We start from the raw sequence: 21775 nt of genomic DNA on the forward strand, positions 1-21775 counted from the left end.
ACACACACACACATTCCCCTAAAAGAAAAAAAAAAGATTCAACAAGTGACATCATAGAGATAAGGCTAAAGCAGGATGCTCCTGATCCAACTCTGCTGGGAATATATCAGGCAGTCATGTATCTGATGGGATGTTTTCATCAATGGTGGACTATGTACTCAACAGTGATCTTTGAAGGAGCCCATCATCTAGTGGCAGTAAGTCCCCCTTGGTTTAAAAGCACCCTATGATAATCACACAGTGATAAAAATCACCGTAGGACACATTTTGTGGACTATGTCCTTGCTGTGAAGGACCACATGGCCGTTTACATCCTCTTTCACCCAATTCACTGAGGGCAACACGGTTGTCACAGTGCTCTGATGTCATCAGTTATGAAGGCTTCAGGTATACACTGGGCAGCCTCAGCCTTTCCCCTTTGCCTTCCGAGTGGCATACACCTGTTGAGGACTCTATCCCCAAAGATACTGATGCCCTTTAGATGAATTCTAGAAGACAAGGACCCTAGCAAACAGCTTTAGGGACATGAAGGAGACTAGAGAAGCAGGGGAAATGCACAGAGGAGCAGGAATTTTTAATGTTTTTTAAAGAAATTTCAACTGTAGCGCATCACGACACAGAGCCGTGAAGCCTGGACTTAGGCTGAGGAGTCCTGGCCATGAGATCTGATTTGTCTTATAATTTATGACTACTGAAGTTACCTTCCTCCCAGGACTGTTTATTATGAAATTGTTTTCTAGTAACCCTCCAACTCAAATTTCCAGTTTGTGGATGGATTAAAACTTATCCTTTCCTGAAGACCACACAAAACCACATGATTTAGTACATAGGGTATTTAAGATACCCTCTCTAACAATGTCCTAGCAAATAGCCCGATTTTTGCCTTAGCTTAAGGGAACTATATTACCAGTGTGTATGGGGAAGGTATACCTTCTTTTACTATGGTGTAAGTATTCTCTACTGTGGAATAGATGTAGACTAAAGTTAGCGGTACAGGACAGTGGTTAATGTGGTTATTCGGGCCCTCCTAAAGCATAAAATTTGGATTTTCCGTGCATACAACCACACCATAAGGTCTTATTGTTAGTCATAATTTTTGGAAAATCAAAAAGGATGAAAATAGTGAACTAATTTTTCAGAAGTTCACATAAACAAAACTTTTAACTTGTTTAGAGAACTTATGATTTTATATCCTCCCTGTAAGAATATACAACTTTCCCCCATTTCATTTCTTCACTGTGATCCCAACGGCACACGTGTGAGAAAAGGCAGAGTACAGAGTCCAGAAACATCTGCAAGTCAAGTAGAAAGATAACGGTACAGCTCCCAACCAGCCTGGGAGACCCCAAAGAACACAATAAGCTTCCTCCCACTCTGGCCTCCCACAGCCACCATTCTTGATGAGCCTCTGTCTTTTAGCAACCCAATATCTATGTTCCTGAAAAAAATATGAAATGTTTATGGAAAAGTGATCTTGGAATTATGCAGGAAGAACAGGAAAGAAGCCAGGCGGGAAAATATAAAAACACACTAATACATCTTTAGGCCAAACAGGCCATTCGCAGAATCAAGATGTGCCCTGCGTTTCCCATCACTAGATTGTATAGGCGAGGACCCCCACTCTTCAACCTGGGCTTTGCTTTCTTTCCATTCCTTACCAAGCATACCAAACATGCTAGGAGAACTCTGCTCCTTGGTGAGGTGACCCACTCTCAGACCCTGTCTCCTCCAGCCCGTCCCTGCCCTTTGCCTGTCTGAACACCAGCGACAGTAAAGAAGACAGAAGGGTGTGCGTGTGAACAGGGAAGGAGGTCCTCACTCCCCAACCGAGGTCAACATCTGGAGAGACTTAGGTTTCGGAGATGGATTCAGACTGAGTCACTGCATGTGTAACGGCTGTCAGCAACTTTTCCATTCTCCTTCTTAATAAGCTCAAAGTCCCAGCTTGCTGGGCAGATCCATCTCTATGAAGACGTCTGCTTAAACTCCCCAGGGAAATTAATGGGGTGACTTTGAATTGGACAGGTAAGATAGGATCTAACAAGGGTTTTGACTTCCAAAATAGTAACACCCTGAGCCTGCCCTTGCTAAAAACAGGACAAGTGAGCAAGAACTGGCCTCCATGCCCTTCCAGACTGCATGATCTTGGCTGGGCTGGAAGATGAAGACCCTGTGCAGTTCATCCACCTTTGTCCAACAAAATACACAGAGCCTCAAAGAAAGAAAGAGCTGAGGACGCCTGTAAAGGTCAAGAGTCTCCTCACTCCTCTCTCTCTCTCTCGTTCTATCTCCTCCCCTGCACACCACTAACAATTATCAGACACTACCCACTTCTTTTTATCCATCAGAAAACTGAGTGCCATGGAGTGAGCCATGGTGGGGTAGCAGGTTTACAAGGCTGTCTCTGCTACTCCGCTGCTCAGTTATCTGAAGCAGTTCAGGGATCCTCTGTGTGCTTATTTCCACGTCCAAATGAAAACAGAAGCAGAGGTGAGGAGACAGTGAGCAGACTGGGTTACCAGACAGTTCTCAAGGGAAGGTCTCCCCCTGGGCCTGCCAAGGGTCAGGAGTGAGCTCACTACTCCTTCTAAATTGCTCTTGGCTCACTCAATACTGGGGCAGAAAGAGCAGCAGAGCAGACAGCGGTGGCCAATGATCAACCCTACTCTATTCTGACCTCAGGAGGTTGGACACAGGAACCAACCCAAACAGACCCTCGCCTCTCCCTTGCCTGGCCTGTTCTCACCTTCCTACACAGGGCTTTCTACAGCTCAAGTTTCTGTGCAAGGGTATCTGGAAACAGGATGGCAGAGACAACATTTTTGTTCATTTTTTCATCTACTCTGAAGTCTTCTCTCTTCCCTGTGATCTCAGCTTCTCCTGGGCACAGCAGGTTTTGAGGAGATAGGCAGAACCAGGCAGAGAAATAGTATCCTATCTCGAAGACCATCCAGAAAATGTCTCAAGGTCAAGTTCCTCTGACATGTTAGCCAGAAGTAAGCACAGAGCACAAGAGCCCAGAAATGTCCCCACTTGTACAAAGCCCTTCTGATTATGTTGGACTCAGGTATATGCCAAGGTCTAGAATACGGTCACAGCTGTCCTGTGAGGAGAGAAAGACACCATGTAGTTAATTCCACCCACTTGTGAACAGCAAGACAACACAGAGTCTCAAGAGGGAAGAAGCTCACATAGCTCCTCTTCATGAAAACCAGGAATTCACTCTCTAAAAAAATAAATAAAATTGTATTCATTTATTAAATGTGTTTCACAAGGACTAAACGAGGTCCTTTCTGAGGCCACTAGGAACTATACAGTAGTGAGGGGACTTGCTAAATTCCTGCTTTGTGGCAGCCTCTGCTCTCATGAGGCTGCCCATAGGAGGAGCAGCTACAATGGCTAGAAAGAACCAAAAAGCTCCTGAGATGCAAAATAGTCAAAGCAGCAACCTGCTTTATGGAGCTCCTCCCTCTTGGTGTGAATAAAAGCCACCAAGAGGAGGACTCCTAAGAGGTCTTCTGGGAAACAGCAAAGTAAGACTCACAACTTATGGTGGCCACTTAAGGAATCTGGTACTCCAAACATGACTTGTGACCACACTATCGAAGGCACAAACACAGGGGTGGGGTGGCCTGAAGTGTGTTCACACGTCTACTCTACCAACTTTCACCAAGAACCTCCTGCATGTAAGTTGCTCACTTCTTGAAGGAAGATAATGGCAGTGGAGCGAAAAAGAGGGGTGGAAAAGAAGGTGTGGCTCTCAGGGTCCACTGATGTCGGCTCTGTTGCACTTAATGTAGGTTATAAAGGAAGAAGAAGGAAAGGAGGTTGGATGACAAGTCCTTCTAACTCAGACATCCCGCAATCAGCACTCAGTCTATTTGTTTGTTAGTTACGAAAGCCCCTCAAACCCTGTACAGCATGCCTTTCACCAAATGCGTCCGAGCATGTTTGGTATGCTTGGTAAGGAATGGAAAGAAAGCAAAGCCCAGGTTGAAGAGTGGGGGTCCTCGCCTATACAATCTAGTGATGGGAAACGCAGGGCACATCTTGATTCTGCCAGTGAGTGCCACAAGCAGACAGATAGCTGAGCTGTGGTACACAGAAGCCCAAGTCACACCCAGACACCATCTGTTCATACCACCCACAGCCAGTCCATCCCTGAAGACTTTTCCCCTGGTCTAGATGTCCGTATCTCAATCCATACCCTCCCTGGCCCATGTCTAAGCCAGTGGGAAATCCTTGTCTCCCCTGGACCACTGCTAGGAACCACACCTCCGCCTCTGTTCACAGTGGTCCTCGACCACGCCGCATCCTCACCATGCCCTTCTAGAAGTGTCTGAGGCTTCCTCCTGCACTTGAGGACCGGTGGGTTTCTGTGTCTTTCTCCTCCTCATCCAGCACCATGTTGTAAAGTCTGCCCTGCCCCTTTACCAGCCAAAATGTCCCCCTAAGCAGTTAGCCATTGAATTGTGTCAGGCGCCTGATTTACTGAACATTCCATTTCTGCAGTGCCCATATGTTTATGGCACAACCTACGGAAACAATGCGATTTTGTCGCTGAATGTTTGGCAGGCCAGTGGCTCTCTATGAGGGTTGATTTCATACACCACAGCCTCCCAAAAGCAGAGATTATTGATGTTTGGAGTTCGGCTGGCTGTCACACCTATAGAAGCATTACTGGTTTCTAGTGGGTAGAAACCAGGGACACTACCACACATCCTGAACACAGGGGACATGTCAGCCCCTGGGGTCAAAACAGGAAGATTAAGGAACCTTGAGGAGAAAGCTTTTCTGTTTTGGACACATTCAATGGGATCCCCTAGGCAGGTGTTTAGGGAAATACATCTATTACCTATAAATTACCTATAAATTCTGGAACATACGCACACACCCTACACACTGACTTTTAAATGTTTTATAGGCAGGGGACACATATTTTAATGGCCATTAATAAAACCCTCTCCAGGCCTAGCCTAAAGGGCAGGATGGATTTGCTTAATACCCATCAGGAAAGTCTTCCTTTACCTCAAAAGGGGGCCTCAAGATTAAGGACTGGCCTTGAGCTGCAGTGAAGGGGTCAGCTCATTTCATACGCCTGACCAAGCTGCGGTGGGGCCCGGTGACATCACAAGAGCACCCCACCGAGCTGCTAACCACACCCGTCCGTGGTCACAATAGCTAAGGCTTTAAATAGTGGCACTGCTGGCCTCCCGGCCTTGTAAAGCCCCTCATTTTGGCAGAAGGTACCATGTCGAACAGCCGCAAACTAAAGGGTCATGGCATGAGGAGAGGCAAGAACAGATCTCCCCACAAGGGTGTCAAGAGAGGTGGCAGCAAAAGAAAGTACCGGAAGGGCAGCCTGAAGAGTAGGAAGCGGTACGATGACGGTGAGTGAAGGGGCCCCAGGGTCGGCGCTCAGAGGACCTGGAAATCTCCGCCCCAGAGTTACGGTGGCTGAGCTCCCGGCCGGGTGAGACTCACCGATGGCTGGTGTTCTAACGGGGACTCCTGTTGTAAACCCTTCCCCGCAGCCAGTCGCAGCTACCGTTCCCACTTGTGACCTGCCAGTGAGCTCGGCCCTGGTGGACTTCAAGCAACGCCAGGCAGCTGCACGACAGAAAAGGGAGACGGCCAAGGAGACTGCAAGACACCCTCGAGCCAGAGAAGAAGGGCCTTTGGAGAGTGGGTAACAGACTAGTCACGGCGAAATGAGGAATGTGTATGTTGGCTGTTTCTCCCCAACATCTCAATAACATTTTGAAAACTGAAATAAAATTTTGAAAACTGACATTTCCTTTGCTCTTCTGGTCGGAAAAAGAGAAGGGGAGGGGATTCTTAGAGCCAGGCTTGCGTGAGAGCTGGATGGCACAGAATTTAGGTCTTCAAGGTGTCTATCTTTAAGGGCTGGGACTCCGCACACAGGAGTAAGAGGATGACATTTTGGGTAGAGTCTGAGCCAGCCGGTGTCCATAAAGAATGACTGAGGTTTCTCAAAAAGCCCAAAGGATGGCAAGGATCAGAGACAAATTAGAGACACACCCTGGAGCCTAACATTGATGGGGCCAGAGGGTATCCTGAGGGCACGCATGTAGACAGGGCAGACAGGTCACCACTCGAGGACAAGGGCGGTGAAGGCCGCCGCCTAGCCTCTGCAGTGGGAACACTTTCCAAGCTGGAAACTTTCCCGTGCTCATGTTGACTTAGGAACATTTATTCTGACCATTTTTATGGCTCCCTGAAGGCCCACAGGCCCAGCACCTGTGGGACATTTGACCATGGTGACGTGCCTTAGGGAGACTGGAAGTTTCTCATCACTGCATGTCTTGTCTGCAGCTCCCCAGCCAGGGCCAACCCTGTCTCTTCCCAGTTTATCTGGAACCTCATGTCCTGAAGTCAGGTTTGGCTAAAAGGCCTTCTAGATCACCTCGACCTTCGACCTTCCTGACTTGAATGGCCACAGGGACCTGTGGAAGTGGGGATGTGCAGGAGCACATCTGAACTCCACCATCACCCCAAGCCTTCTTCAGAAGTCGGTTGAGGCAAACAGGAACCCGAAGCTGTGCTCTGGGGGTAGTTAATGCTGGTCAAAGTCAGAAATAGCCCTCTAAGATCATCTTTGTTCTAAAAACGTTTGCAGCCATGGCCCTCTGGATGAGTCCATCCACACCTCTCCACACCACCTCTTTCATACCCAGCTCACCTGTATGACTAACCCTATCCTATGTGACTGACCCAGTCCTGCCTTTGACCTGAGTTCTGAGTTGAGGCATCCTGGGTAGCTTGGTAGAGCAAAGGAGGAAACAAGTGGGCCTGAGCCAATTCTGAATGCTCAAACTGCTCAAAACAGTTTCATTGACCTTTCCTCTTAGCAGAGACATCAGGCAGAGACATCAGGCAGGATGGTTTAATAAACTCACAGAACCTCTACTTGGTGCATTTTGAACCTCTACTTGGTGCATTTTGAGTGTCATTTTTATTTTATTTTTTTTAATTTATTTATTTATTTATTTGAGAGCGACAGACACAGAGAGAAAGACAGATAGAGGGAGAGAGAGAATGGGCGCGCCAGGGCTTCCAGCCTCTGCAAACGAACTCCAGACGCGTGCGCCCCCTTGTGCATCTGGCTAACGTGGGACCTGGGGAACCGAGCCTCGAACCGGGGTCCTTAGGCTTCACAGGCAAGCGCTTAACCGCTAAGCCATCTCTCCAGCCCTTGAGTGTCATTTTTAGTGAGTTCTGAGTGTCCCTAGTGTCTATTACCATCTTCCCTGGAACAGGTTGCCAGGATAGCAGTGAGAGCATCCTTCATGTTTAAATCACCACTTCCTTTGTGATGTCTCCTGGGCACTGGAAGATGTGCCAGAGGTGGCTCTTGGCAGTCAACTATCTTTTTACTGATGGCAGCCAAAACAGGGGAGAGCCAAGTTCTACGAATACAATAAGGCTCCCTGTTTTGGCTGCCATCAGTAATAAGAAAATCTCCAACCAAGAGTGAGAGTAACATGGATTAAAGGGGACAGGCATAGTTCACACCAGAACTTTGGAAGATGGGTGAAAAGATTTAAGAGCCACAGGGTGGAAAGGAGTATCCTGAGGCATTGCCCCCCATACACACCCCAAGGCTGACTGCTGCATTCATAACCCCATGGTGAATACCAGTAGCCCCAATAAGAGGAGGGGAATGGGATTAACACATGATTTCTCCACACAGTAATATTCAGAAAGTTCTATAAGATTAAACTATAAAGCTGAGTATGGATGCTAAGGATGGGTGGCTTAATAAACCCTCTAAGAACATGTTCATCTGTTTAAAATTAGCACAAAGTCCAGATTTCTAATTATGTACATACTTAGTAGGTAAACAACACATGTTTGTACCACCCTTTCCCTCATCCCTGTCCCATTGCCAAAGGGGCCTTCCTCTTTGGGGATCCAGGTTACCCCCATGAGGATTGCGGGTCATGCACCATGGGGACAACAGTCAGTTATGGGGGAGAGGAAATGCCTCTGTGCGTAATGTCCCAACTTGTGGCTCTAACAATCTTTCAGCTGGGAATACCAATGAGAAGTTCTTTAGGCACAGGGTATACCTGAGAGCTTGTGCTGTTAGGCAGATTCTGAAACCAAACAAAATAAGCTACCCAAAGAGAAGAACTTGGAGTCAGCTATCCCCAAATTCTGTGATAATTTACCACCAGCATCTAGGAGTCTTGGTACTTCCTAGATATGTAAGGAAGTGAGAGGAAGAGATCTAAGGATCTCTCTCTCAAAAGTAGCATCTTGGAGCATGGATGGAGGCAACACCATCAAACATAGGGATCATGTTAAAAGGATGATCCTCTTCTGTTCCTCTCTTTGTGGCCCTAGGCTACAGATCTGTGAGTTCTATCCCACACTCCTGCTCCTCTGGAGGTATCTTCATCTGCATTCAGTTGAGACCAACAGAAGCAGACCCCACCCAACCCAGAAGTCAGGGGAAACAATCCGTGGGAAGGGTAGGTGAGAGCTTGGGGAGACCGAGAAGCTGGACCACAGGGCTCCTCACGAGGGCCAAGCAGGAAGCAGCTACACTTGGAAATGACTCCCATCATTCCCCTTTCTGACATCACTCTCCCAGGAGCGAGACAGGATGGTGGCCAAGCTGGTGCTGCACTGTGACCAATAAACTGTTGTCAAGGGAGAGGACGCGCAGTCTGCAGGAAAACAGAATCCACTCTCCTGCAGTACAAAGAACTTCATGGTGCTGGCTACACAGGGCAAAAAAAATTGCATTTATGGCCATAACCTATCTACTTAAAAAAGAAAAAGAAAAACCTCTAGCTCTGTGAACACCCTTATAATATAAAACTGATATATCTTAGCACAAAGAAATGCTCTTAGAGTGAACACATTTTATTTTCACCACCAGAACCAGATCTCAATTCCCATTTCCCCACAGACAGTTGTCAATCCCATCAGGAGAATTAAGAGCAGATATGAAAGCAGGCAGAGTCCCAGAGAGAGAGTGCAGGGTTCTGGGGGCTGGCAAGCCAGGCATATGTCTCCACATACATGACTTAGAAGTCAGATTCTTCAGAGATACCCAAGACGAATACTGTCACATCCAGGAAGGCCAAGAGTACAGTGACACAAAGTTAGGGGCAAAAAGGGTCTGGTCTAAAAAAGATCCCACTTCCCCTTCAAGCTCCTGAAAGAAGAACAATTGCCCTTTCTCTCCCTCCACTATAGACGCCCCTGAAGCAACTGTGCTCCAATTTAGCATCCTGAGGTCTAGGTCTAGCTGAGCCAGTATGGAAGCACTAGCCATGGTATCTTCTGAGCTCTGGAAATATGACTAGCTGGTTTTAAATTTGTTCTCACTGTAACATACTTGTCAACTTCCAAAAGCTTAGCATGGAAATAGAATGCAAATATCTCATATGTAATTTTGTTGTTGACTATGTTAAACCAGTTTAGACATATTAAACAAAGTTATTTTTTAAATTTCTTCTTTTCCTTTAATTTACAAATATAAAGAGCTAGGCTAGGATCCTCTGGGTTTTCACAGTGCAGTATGAGACAGGAAGGTCCGGTCGGATGCACATGGTCGGCCTTGAATGCATATGATTATAACAGAGAATCATGAGATGTTAAGCTTAACCTAGAGATGTTAGTCGCCTATGTTAGACATGAAAGGTCCATGCTTTCAGAAAATTCTTCCCTTCCCTTTTACCATTAAAACACTTTGAACTGGGAAAAAGGGGTCTTGAACCTACTACCACTCTGTGGAGTATATTTAAACTTTCATATTTAATAAATCTAGGTTTTCACTATGGCTTTTTTGTGTCCTATCCAGTTGTTTGTTGGAGCATAAAGATATTGAACATCAGATTACAAAAACCTCTTCCAGTAACAAGTTTCTCGCTCTTCACGACTATAGCAATTCAAGCTATGCACTAAGCAAACTCACAGAGGCATGGATTAAAGGCCGACCCCATCTTTCCCGACACAGACACGGGCACGGCCCCTACCCCTTCAGTCTTGACTAAATCAGTCATGTCTGGGTTGAGGAGGTAATTGCTGGTTCACTGGCGCCATTGTTGTGTTCACAATGTCCATGTCCTCCTTTGTCCTTGATGAGCCTACAGGATTGCCTTATTTGGATGCCTGGAGGCAAAATAGTGCAACCACTCTATATGCATATATTTTCTACCCTGATAACGTCTAGCTCTAATGAGTGAGCATAAAGTTGATTCACTATGGGCATATAGTATACAAAAATAAAAAGGGTTGTATTTTTACTGTATCGGGAAGTTTTATGTGTTACTTACATGGAAGAGAGAAAATAACACCTAATAACCACCATGATGTACTAACACCTCTACCTGTTCTCTCTCTCTCTCTCTCTCTCTCTCTCACACACACACACACACACACACACATACATACACACACACATATACACATATACACAGAGAGAGAGGGAGAGAGGCAAACAGAAGAAAAATGAATATGAATAAGATTTTTAATTTTTTTATTTCTCTTTATTTATTTGAAAGAGAGAGGAAGAGAGAAATAGGCAGAGAGAGAATAGGCATGCCAGGGCCTCCAGCTGCTGCAAACAAACTCCAGATCCATGTGCCACCTTGTGCATCTGGCTTACGTGGGTCCTGGGGAATCAAACTGCAGTCCTTTGGCTTTGCAGGCAAACACCTTAACCACTAAGCCATTTCTCCAGCCTGATGAATGAAATTTTTTTAGTTTATATTCTAACTATTTTATTTTCTCCATATTTATTTGAAAATAAAATCTTGGGAACTTTACATCTAGGAATAATAACAGCTAGGCCAGGTAAGGTACTGTCCCAAGAGCTTCATGTGACTTCCTTCATCTGCACCGCAACCACCTGAAGTCTATACTGTGCAAGTCTCTATTTTAGAGATGAGAAACAAAAGCACAGAAAGTTCAAGCAAATTGTCCAGGGCACCCATAAGCTGTGAGCAGCAGAGGTGGGGTTGAACGAAACCATCCGCCCATGTCTGTGAGCTTAACATCTAAGGTCTTGTGCCTTTTAGTTTAAAGGGATTGAAGTCTAGAGTCTGGAATGGACACCTGTAAGGTGGCTCAGACAGTGACAGAGACAGGACTACAACTTTTACTCACTATCCTCTCCCTGTCCCATCCCAAACCAGTCCAAGATCCAAAGTAAATAGGGTCTTAATAATAAGCCAAGGATGCTTGGGGGACAAAAAAAAAACAAAAACAAAAAACTTCACACTCATCCATTAGAGCCAAAAGTTATTAGAGCAGAAAGCCATGTTTCTCACCTATCTTGTTCTGGGAGAAGCAGGACTCACTGATTCAAACCATAGGAACAAACTATAGCAGGTGAAAGGCTTGTGGCACCAGCCATTCTACACATGAATCTTGTTCCAACCAGCTATGACACTGGACACGCTGCCCACATTCTCCAGGCTCTGTCACTTGTTCTGTGAAACTGGGTTATGTGCTTGTCCTTTGAGAATCAACAGACGGTCTGAGTAAGATCCATGCTCAAAACACCTCACACCTCCCGGGAGCACGGAGCGTGCTTTGTAAATGTGGCTTCTTCCATGGAATAGTGGAAACCACACAGGGACCCTCAAGTCTCCACAAAAAGGGCTACAACAGAGTCAAAGAAGCCTGTGGTCTACAGGGGTGCCTCGGGGATGGAGTGGAAACCATGTTTTTCACTACACAGCAAGCTGGACAGCGTTACCACCAGGAGATGCACCCCGCAGCCCCACTAGCATTGCCAGAAAGGAAGAGGATTCTATGACTACTGCTGCAGTCATAAAGCCCTTTGTCTCTCCCAGGAGAGGAGGGTGAGACCTCTGGCCAAAGGGATAGTGGTGGGAGGACCGACCTGGCAGCCTTAATTTCATCTAAGAAAATCTGGCGAGGTGCCCAGCCTGCTATGTCGCAAGGGCAGGTGGGTGGAGGTGTTCTGTGACGTGGGGACAGGTGTAGGGAAAAAGGAAAGACTTGGAAAAACAGAGATGTCTCTTTCTTATTTCTTTCAGCTTGAATTCTAGCTAATTAAGTCCCACTTATAAACCTATTCCGACTTAAGGGGGGGTCTATTTTCCATTACTCAGTTTCCTCAACTGAAACAGGCACTCAAAATATCATGACACCCTTAGAGGACCCTTCGGAGCTCCTCTCCTCCATCATCCTAGGCAGTAAAGAGTGTCTTCCTCCCCAGTGAACAGAGAAGATAAATGAACAAAACTCCAAGACTCGCAGGTATTAGCAAGCACCTCGTCCACAGTTTGGAAGGCAGTTAGAGGAAGCTCCCCTGTGAGGAGAGCTCTTCTGTATTCTAATATGGAAGGGCAGCAGCACCAAGGTCTTCTTGTTCCTCACCCCAGGTGAAAATTAATGAACTTTATTATTCCTTGATTTCTGGCTCAAAGTACTTACCCTTCTGAAAGTCCCCAGTCCCTATGGGAACAATAATATTAACACTGTGGAGCTGGAGCTCTGTCTCAGGGCCCTGCACAAGTTTCCTGAAGACAGAGTTGCCATCAGCTGTGCCTCATGCACCTTACTCACTGCAGGGCCTCTTGCCCTCTTGAGTTAGGATAAGACCCTTCCCACTAAGTCAATCAGGGCTTAGTGAATGTCTTCTTTGTACCTAGACTACATGTAGTTGATCCCCCTCCCCATACAAGCCAGCGTTCTGTGAACATCTGCGGGGTGAATGCCCATTATATCAAACACTCATGCATGTGTATCAAAAGGGTAGCATTAAGATTATAAGCCTCTAAGGTGAGTGGAGTACCAGCACTGATTTTGTCAACACGAGACCCGAACTTTTCTGTGGGAAGAGGCAGTCTGATATTTGATAGCTCACTGTTTTCCCAGCACTAGGAGAGGGCCTAAGCCTATAACGGTTGCTCAACAAGAATACCTTGAGTAAATGGAAGTGAAGCTTCTGGCAGGGACCATATATCTCCTAGCAGGAGGAGGAAGAGACTGAGGAGGAACATTGCAGTGAGAAGGAACTCTGTAGTCTTTCTAGATCAGTCTTTTATAAATACATGGAGGTCCAAGGGCCTGGAGAGATGACTCAGCAGCTAAAGGTGCTTGCTTACAGAGACCGATGGCCTGGTTTCAACTTCCCAGTACCCACGTAAAGCCAGATGCATCTGAAGTTTGTTTGCAGCAGTAAGAAGCCCTGGTACATCTATATACATACACACACCCTCTCTCCTCTCTTTAATATTTTGACAATATTAAAATAAATAAATAAGTATACTGAAGTCCCAGATCATGTTGTGGAGTAGAAGGGCACCGAGCAAGGGGTGAGAGAGCTGGAGTGCTCGTTCTGGTAAAAGCTCAGGGAAATCGAGGACCATCAGCAGAGAGTGCTATTAGAGAAGTCCCCTTCCATCGCACCTCTAATTCCATGCCCACCCCCACTGAGTCAGCCATACCCTCCTTTACATTAACGAGGTGCTAGAAGGCTCTTTTGCTGTTTCATCTTTGTGTGAGAGAGTGTGTGTTACCCGTGTGTATGTGTGGGTGAATGCGGGCCTGCCGTGGCGTGCATGTGGAGGTCAGAGGACAGCCCTGAGTGTTAGCCCTCGCTTTTCACCTTGTTGGAGGCAGGGGCTCCTCATTGCTTATTTCTGCTAATATCAGACCAGCTAGTTGGTAAGCTTCCGAAATTTTCTTACCTGCCTCCCGTCTCACCTCGGGAGGGCTAGGATCACAGAGGTTCGCTACTACGTCCTGTTGTATGTGGGCTCTGGGATCCGAACTCAAGGTACCGCACTTGCACAAAGAGCACTTTACCCCCTGAGCCATCCCCCAGCCCGGGGACGCTCTTTAGTGTAGCCCTTCACAGTGGGGAGTTTATTGTCTGGTTCTCTGGCTGTGACTGTCATGGAGCTTGGGGTCATGGTTGTGGTTTCTTGCTTGCTTGAGGGACACCGTATCCTTAACATTCACCACTACAAGCGAGTTGCATAGCAAATATTTGCTAAGTCATGGAGTCATTATATATTCCTTCTTTTTTGTTTATTGTTTTATTTGTTTATTTGAGAGCGACAGACAGAGAGAGAAAGAGGCAGAGAGAGAGAGAGAGAATGGGCGCACCAGGGCCTCCAGCCACTGCAAACGAACTCCAGACACATGAGCCCCCTTGTGCATCTGGCTAACATGGGTCCTGAGGAATTGAGCCTCGAACCGGGGTCCTTAGGCTTCACAGGCAAGTGCCTAACTGCTAAGCCATCTCTCCAGCCCATATATCCCTTCTTTTTTTTTTTTTTTTTTTTTGGTTTTTCAAGGTAGGGTCTCACTCTAGCCCAGGCTGACCTGGAATTCACCATGGAGTCTCGAACTCATGGCAATCCTCCTACCTCTGCCTCCCGAGTGCTGGGATTAAAGGCATGCGCCACCATGCCCGGCTCATATATCCCTTCTTAATCATAAGCCTCGCCACTGGACCAAATTACTATGTATATATATAATATACTTGGATCATATACACAGTGCGCACACGTAATTCATGTTAAAACGTATATTTTCTCTGCACTGTGGACACTTCTCATCTCTGGAGAGATGAGTGAAATTAATCGGTGAACAAAGAAGAGTTTTGTGTTATCTATATTGTTTAAACATTATTACACATTATTGCTATCGTTAACTTTTGAAAAACTTCTTCAAGCTGTGATCAGTTTCTAGCTGGCAACAAATGGAAGTAGCAATAGTCTCTTAGCATATGGTTCTGAAGAAATTGCCCAAACAAGGCTTCGAGTGGTGTAAATGGACGGAGAGTGATGTGAATTTGGGTCCTCTTCCTCCACGCTTCCTGCCTCATCGCTTCACAACCAGAGTCATGATGCTCAAAGTTTCAGATGAATCCTGAGAGAAGAGGTCCCCATGTGACCTTCTAATGGGCTCACTCTTATTGTCATTCTATACAAAGGAGTTAATTTTTACAAGGTATTATGTTTTATTTCATTGATTCCATGAGGTTAGCAGCGGTATCCTGGGCATCAGATGAGGTTGAGGGTTCATGAGCACAGAGGACTTGTCTGGAGATTTAACTGGTAATAACACACTGGTATCCAGTCTCTAGTTCAAGTCCCTTTCACAATCTATCTTATAGTCAAGCAACTGGCTGACAAGAAAGAAAATTTGGGCTGAGCAAGGTGATGCATGCCTGTGATTCTGGTAGTTGGGAGGCCGAAACAGGGAGATCTAGTCTGGGCTATAAAGCAAGACAGTGGTGAGGAAGGAGGGAGGGAAGAAGGAAAGGAAGGGAGGAGGAGAGGGAGGGAGGGAGATGGCAAGAAAGGATTTTATTTTAGGGGGAAAAAATAGGCATTTACTGAGTGCTATTATTGATTCCTTCTGGAGTTAGTGTCCTTTTATGCCCCTAGCTCCTGTGTTCCCGTCCTTGGGGATGAGGGTGTTTTCTGCGGGTGAAACAAAGCACGTCACCATGTAGTGAAGCCCCAGCCAGAGGTGTCTGCCTCCAGCCCCTCCTACTATATTGCTTAGAAAGGTGACGACTCAAGCGTGGAAAGTAGTGAGTGTGGCAGAAACCGTCTTCTAAGCGCGCGCCTAAGGATTGCTGCCTCTGGCGTTCAGGACGGGGGCTCTGCGCGGTGGCTTGCTTGCGTGAGCGACGTACAGCCACCGTGATGACATGTTATTTACCAGATCAGTTTAGGAAAAGACTTTGGTTTCCGTCTTGCACACCTCCTGCTCTTTTACTTATTCACACTGACGGAGGCCAGCTGCTGTGCTTTGAGCGGCCATATGGAGAGTGAGTGACACGAGGCAGAGGACTGAGGGACTGTCTGGCCAGCAGCCAGTGGGGAGAACAGAACAGATCTTGGTCCAACTGTCCGTGAGGAGCGGAACTCTGACGAGCGAGCTTGTTGAGTGAGTTTAAAAGCCTGTCTCCCCGAATCGAGCCTTCAAAGGAGACTTCTGCCCTTCCTAAACACCTCGGGGGCAGCGTTGTGAGGGGCTTGGACAGAGCCAGAGGACCAAGGCAGGACGCATTTGTGTGTTTGTGGTTTTAGGCCAGGCATTTGAGGGGTAATTCCTTACATTGTAACACATAGCTAATAGCTTTTCATCTGGAAAATGAAAGACGCGGGAACTCTCCTCAACTCCACCAGTTGCTTACAACAAACCTTTACACAAGTGTTTTTTTTTTTTTCTTCTCTGGGAATCAGTCAACCTCCTTTCCCATAAAAGTAAGGCAAATCAGAAAGATATCTCTAAAATTTCTTCCAACTTTCAAACTTTAGGAGTCTACCGTTACAATTCCCCTACGCATCGCATCTTCGCCATCCTCTGCCCCGGTCACACGTTCACACGTCTCCTCTCTCCAGGTGGCTGGCCCCTCCCAAGGGCTCTGCCATCCCCAGTCTTCTGAGAAGCACCCTTTGCAGGGCTAAGTGGCTCAGCTCCGCAGTCCAGCCCAAGCCTCTCTTAGGACTCGAGGGGCTGAGCCAATGGCACCACACACTACTCACTGCTTCTTTTTCACACACATGCTGCCGGTGGTCACACTCGGCCCTGAGACCCGTGTCACGTGTGCTTGCACGTTCATCCACAGGAAGCTTGAAGATGCTCTCAATGTCTGTTATTTGACCATTAAAAAAAAAAAAAATTAAAAAGAAAAAAGCCCACTTGGATCCAGAGCAAGCCAGCACCATTAAGTCCAGAGCATGTCTCGGACCCCAGGCCTGCTCCCCAGGATGCTCTCGGGGCTTGCTCCAGAACAGCCACTTCGGTCCCAGGGTCAGCAATTCACAGGCCTTAGGAAGAGGCAGGAGGGTGCGGCCAGGCCAGGGGGCTGGCACTGCGGAGTTCAGACGTCTGTGAAGCTGCCAGCTTGTCTGGGTGATGGCGGGCAGGATCCTGACCCTCACCCTCTGTTTATCTTCCCATGGAACAGGAGACAGTCCCTGAGTCGCTTCTCAGTGTGCTCTGGTATCTTCACTGGAACCTTCCCCCTGTCCTCAGACTGGCAGCCTCTCCTCACAGCCTTCACTTCAAAGCTTCCACCCTTCCTTAGAGTGCTTTCCATCTCCACAAGGCATCAGGGGAAGAGAGCCTGTGTCCTTAAAGATTGAAAGCATGGTAAAGGTAAGCCATGAGTGAGGCTTGAATGTCTCCCTGTGACGGTCATTGTCCTTATCGACTTGTCACCTAGAGACAAACCTCTGGGTATTTCTATCTGTGAGGTCTTTTCAGAGAAGTTTATTAGGAGAGAAAACCACCATGAACGTGGACAGCATCATCTAATGGTCTGAGGTTCCCGGCTGAATAAAAAGAAGAAAGTGGAGGACCAGGGCTGAACCCTCTCTGCTTCCTGACTGCAGAGGTAGCGTGGCCGGCTGCCTCAACATCCTGCCGCCTCGCCTTCCCCTCCACGATGGACTGTGCCCTCGAACTGTGAACCCAAGCAAACCTTTCCTTCCTGCAGTTGCCTTTGCCAGGTCTTTTGTTGAACAGCAATGAGAATAGTAACTGCTATCCTCTATTACCTTCTGGTTCTGTGGTGGGCTGGGGTTCTTCATTTGCCTTTTACTTTATCTTTAAAACTTATTTTAGAGCAAGAGAGGGAGGGAAAGAGAGAGAGAATTGCTGCTCCAGGGCCTCAACCACTGCAAGTGAACTCGAGATGTTTGTGCCACCTAGTGGGCATGTGCGACCTTGCACTTGTCTCACCTTTGTGCGTCTGGCTTGTGTGGGATCTGGAGAGTTGAACGTGTGTCCTTAGGCTTTGCAGGCAAGCATCTTAACCACCAAGCCATCTCTCCAGTCCCCCTTCTACTTTTGTTTAGTGACCCATCAAGTTTATTTAGGAGTTTATTTGTGCAGCCCAACGTAATAATCAACAGATCCTGGCTGCCAAGACGATGTTATCCAAGACACTGAGTGATTACTCCATGTTTAGAATACTGTGTGCCAGGGAAGCAACATGTCTATCTTCTACCTCTTTCCACTTAACACCTGGAAAAAAAGGGCTGACTCAATAAGCTTAACCTTTTTGATACTCTGTAACTAATTTATTTTTGACAATTGTGTGTATATAATCTATTTTGATCACATTTGCCTCTCATTGACCTATCTGTCCCTGTGGTGATTTGATTCAAGTATCCTCCATTAATGTAGGTATTCTGAATGCTAGGTTCCCAGCTGATAGAGATTTGGGAATTAATGCCCCCTGGAGGGAGTGTATTGTTTGGGGTGGGCTTATGGATGTTATAGCAAGTTTCCCCATGCCTGTGTTTGGCACAGTATCCTGTTGCTATTGCCCACCTTACGTTGACCGGGGGGGATGTCCACCCTCTGCTTATGCCACCATTTTCCCTGCCACCATGGAGCTTCCCCTCGAGTCTGTAACCCAAAATAAACCTCCTTTATCCCACAAGCTGCTCTTAGTTGGGTGATTTCTACCAGCAATGCAAACCTGACTGCAACAGTCCCCCTCTTACTCCTGTTGAAACTTGTCTTTTCCAAACTTGGTCTCCTTCTGCTTGGCTGTTTTTTATTTATTTATTTTGGGTGAGCCAATGAGTTTAATTAGCATTGCCTACAGGAGTAAAGGTGGAGAGATATTGACCCCCCTGAGCATGAGCAAGTCACCAATGGCTACCCCATTGAATAAAATGTTTCCCTCTCTCCCAGAAAGCAGCTGCTAATAAATAGCTCCTGAGGAAGGGGTATGGCCTCATGAGCCCCTTTACCAAGTCTGATGAAATAGTGACAGACCCATCCTGTGCAGGTCCTGTGCAGGTAACCACAGCTGCTGTGAGCTCCTGAATGCAGAGGCCAGGTCACGTCCACAAGACAGTATTCCACAGCACTCCTCCCCATCATTTGAGGAAGCTTAAACTTTAGAAGGAACTATTGACTCACTAGACTGAAAAAGGAAATTTTTTTTAAAAAGTATACTAGCCTCAATAGTTTCACTCAGATCTTTCCCTCTATCTCTGTTCCAACCTCAGCTTTACCATCTTAGCACTCATTCCTTTTTGGTTCCTAAGATGGTTGCAAGCCACATTTGGTTGTAATGTGCCTATAACCCCAGCAACTTGGGTGGCAGTGGCAAGAGAATAAGGAATGGAAAAGCAGGCTGGTATACATAATGGATCTCAAACCCAATACAAGATAGTGAGATCTTGTCTGAGAAAAAAAAAAAAAAGTTATGGCTGGAGAGAACGCCCAGGGATTAAGGTGCTTGCCTGCAAAGCGAAACAGCCCAGGTTCAGTTCTCCAGTACCCACGTAAAGCCAGATGCACAAAGTGGCATATGCATCTGGAGTTTGTTTGTAGTGGCTGGAGGCCCTGGCATGCTCATTCTCTCAGTCTCTCTTCTCTCTATCCCTCTTGGTGTACAAATAAATTTTTAAAAATATTTATAAAGGGCTGGAGAGATGGCTTAGCGGTTAAGCGCTTGCCTGTGAAGCCTAAGGACCCTGGTTCGAGGCTCGGTTCCCCAGGTCCCACGTTAGCCAGATGCACAAGGGGGTGCACGTGTCTGGAGTTCGTACGCAGAGGCTGGAAGCCCTGGCGCGCCCATTCTCTCTCTCTCCCTCTATCTGTCTTTCTCTCTGTGTCTGTCACTCTCAAATAAATAAATAAATAAATAATGAACAAAAAAAATTAAAAAAAAATATTTTATAAAGCTACACTCAAAACAACAACACAGAGATGGCCACAGGAGCCCCACGATCACGAGTTCTTCATTACTTCTGGAGACCCTGCGGTAGCATCCTGTCTTGTGGACACCCAGGAAAATTCTGGCGTTCACTGGGACTTGAATAATTAAAGCCACCTGGAGGTAATCATTACTGGGGATTGGATCAGTATTTTATCTTAGTTTCCCATACTTAGCCTGTAGCAAAAGGAGCTTGCCTGAATAATTTGAATTCCCAAGTAAAATCAGAAGCTTTTTAGAAAGAGCAAGGGAAGATGGAGAGGGTTAGGAGATGAGTATCTGATATAGATACAATCTGGCTCCTCAAGTTTAAAGGACCTTCCCTGCCTACCCTTCCAGCAACTCTAGATGATTTACAGAAAACCATACTCTATCCATGCAAGTATTCCCATGCCCGATGAGATATGTGTTCTCTTCGGAACCCAGATCCTCAGCTGGAAACAATGTCAGAGTAGATCATCTCTAAGTGCGAGTCCACTTCCAAGATTCCACGTCCTCCTATGGAAAGCAGATGTGCCCTCCCCACCCCAGCTTTCTCTTCAATATGGAATGCTTCAGGAATTGGTGTGTTGTCTTGGCACAGAGGCCATGCTAATCTCCTCTGTATTGTTCCAATTACGGCATATGTGCTTCCGAAGCAAATAGACTCCACACACTTACTTCATCCGAGTGCAGACCTTTGCTGGTTAATCCTCTGCAAGCCCATCTCTTCACGTCTTGGCCCAGGAGCCTCTCAGGACCCATCTCTATGGACTTTGTGTCCAGGTACCCTTTCAGTTAGTCTGCCTGGGTTTGGCTAATGAAAGCCAAGAGCAGGAGATGAGAAGTTTGGAGGAGAAAAGCCCAGGGTATCTTCTTATTCCTTCCCTTCTTCAGGCCACATTTTAGGCTGTGCCTGTCCCTTTAAAACCAGGGTGGGCTCTCCTCTACAATTCCAGATTTCTCTGTTATTCTGGTAATAATCATCCTCTTCCTCCCTAAGGTCTATGTGTGCTAAGAGCTTGCTACTGTTTCCAGCCTCTAGGCCTCAGAAGTTCTTATCAGTTTCTTTAAACCTCTCTACACCCTTGTAATTCATTCCTCATTAGTGTCTTCACTCATTTTACTTTTTTCATTTTATTTTAATCATTTGAATTGGATCTGGAACACTGATAAAATATGCATAATTGTAATTCTCTGCAAATACATTTCTAGGGCAAAAAGCTCTTTCAGTGTATGTGCACACATATGGACACAGAAATAATGATGGGTGCAAATAGACTTGAGTTTCTATGGCAATTCTATAAAGTGGCATCAATTGTCAGGAATATTGATTTGAGAACTATAAGTCTGTACAGTCAGCTTAATAGTGACTTCCCAAAAAGAAAAAAAAAAAAAAGAAAACAGAACCTGTGAATGTGGCCTCATTTAGAAATAAGATTGCTGTAGATAAAATTAAATTAAACATCTCAAGATGATATCTTCCTGGATTTAGAGTAGTGGCCCCCCAAATCCAGTGACTGGTATACTTATAATAGAAAAACAGGGGCAGATTTGAGACACAAAGGAAAGAAGGTCATGTAAGGATGAAGCAGGTTGGAGTGATGGATCCACGGGCCAAGAAATGCCAGAAGTTGCTGAGGCCATCAGCAGCAAGGGTCCTTCAGCACCTGTAGACAAAGCCGGCTGAAATCTGATTCCAGACCACTGGGGACTGGTCTCCAGAAACAACTTATTCCCCAGAGAATGAGCCCAGCAGTACAGCAGTCCTGTGAATGGAAGATAAGAGAATTTGTATCCTGACTCAGCTGAACACAGCACCATGCAGTCTAGGCTGGGACTCCGCTATCATCATTCTATCCGGTTTAGACAGCATTGAGGCCCACTGATCTATAAGAATATCTGGGCTCCACTGAATTTTCATATGAACCCCGCTCGTGCGGGCATTCTATACTCCATGAAACCACCACATGCAATTCTTCAGAGAATGCTAAAACTGATCACAAAGAGCAATGGGGATAGAGAGAGTCAGGTTTCCAGGTCTAACCGAGTACACGCGTGTGCACAGCAGTCGCA

General features: G+C 46.4%; 1 protein-coding gene and 1 non-coding gene across 2 annotated transcripts; one reads left to right on the plus strand and one right to left on the minus strand.

Annotated features, from left to right (window-relative positions):
• Window positions 1-5251: 5251 nt before the first annotated feature.
• On the plus strand, window positions 5252-5563 carry Tnp1 (transition protein 1). The gene is made up of 2 exons (XM_012949756.2): window positions 5252-5390; window positions 5535-5563. The coding sequence occupies exons 1-2, from the start codon at window positions 5252-5254 to the stop codon at window positions 5561-5563; spliced, it is 168 nt and encodes a 55-aa protein (XP_012805210.1).
• A 14695-nt stretch (window positions 5564-20258) lies between these two features.
• LOC123460467 lies at window positions 20259-20361 on the minus strand. The gene has a single exon (XR_006637023.1). It is a non-coding gene; the product is annotated as a U6 spliceosomal RNA (small nuclear RNA).
• Between the last annotated feature and the right edge of the window lie 1414 nt (window positions 20362-21775).

Source organism: Jaculus jaculus, chromosome 4 (genome assembly GCF_020740685.1).
Source record: "Jaculus jaculus isolate mJacJac1 chromosome 4, mJacJac1.mat.Y.cur, whole genome shotgun sequence".
NCBI classification, from domain to species: Eukaryota; Metazoa; Chordata; class Mammalia; order Rodentia; family Dipodidae; genus Jaculus; species Jaculus jaculus.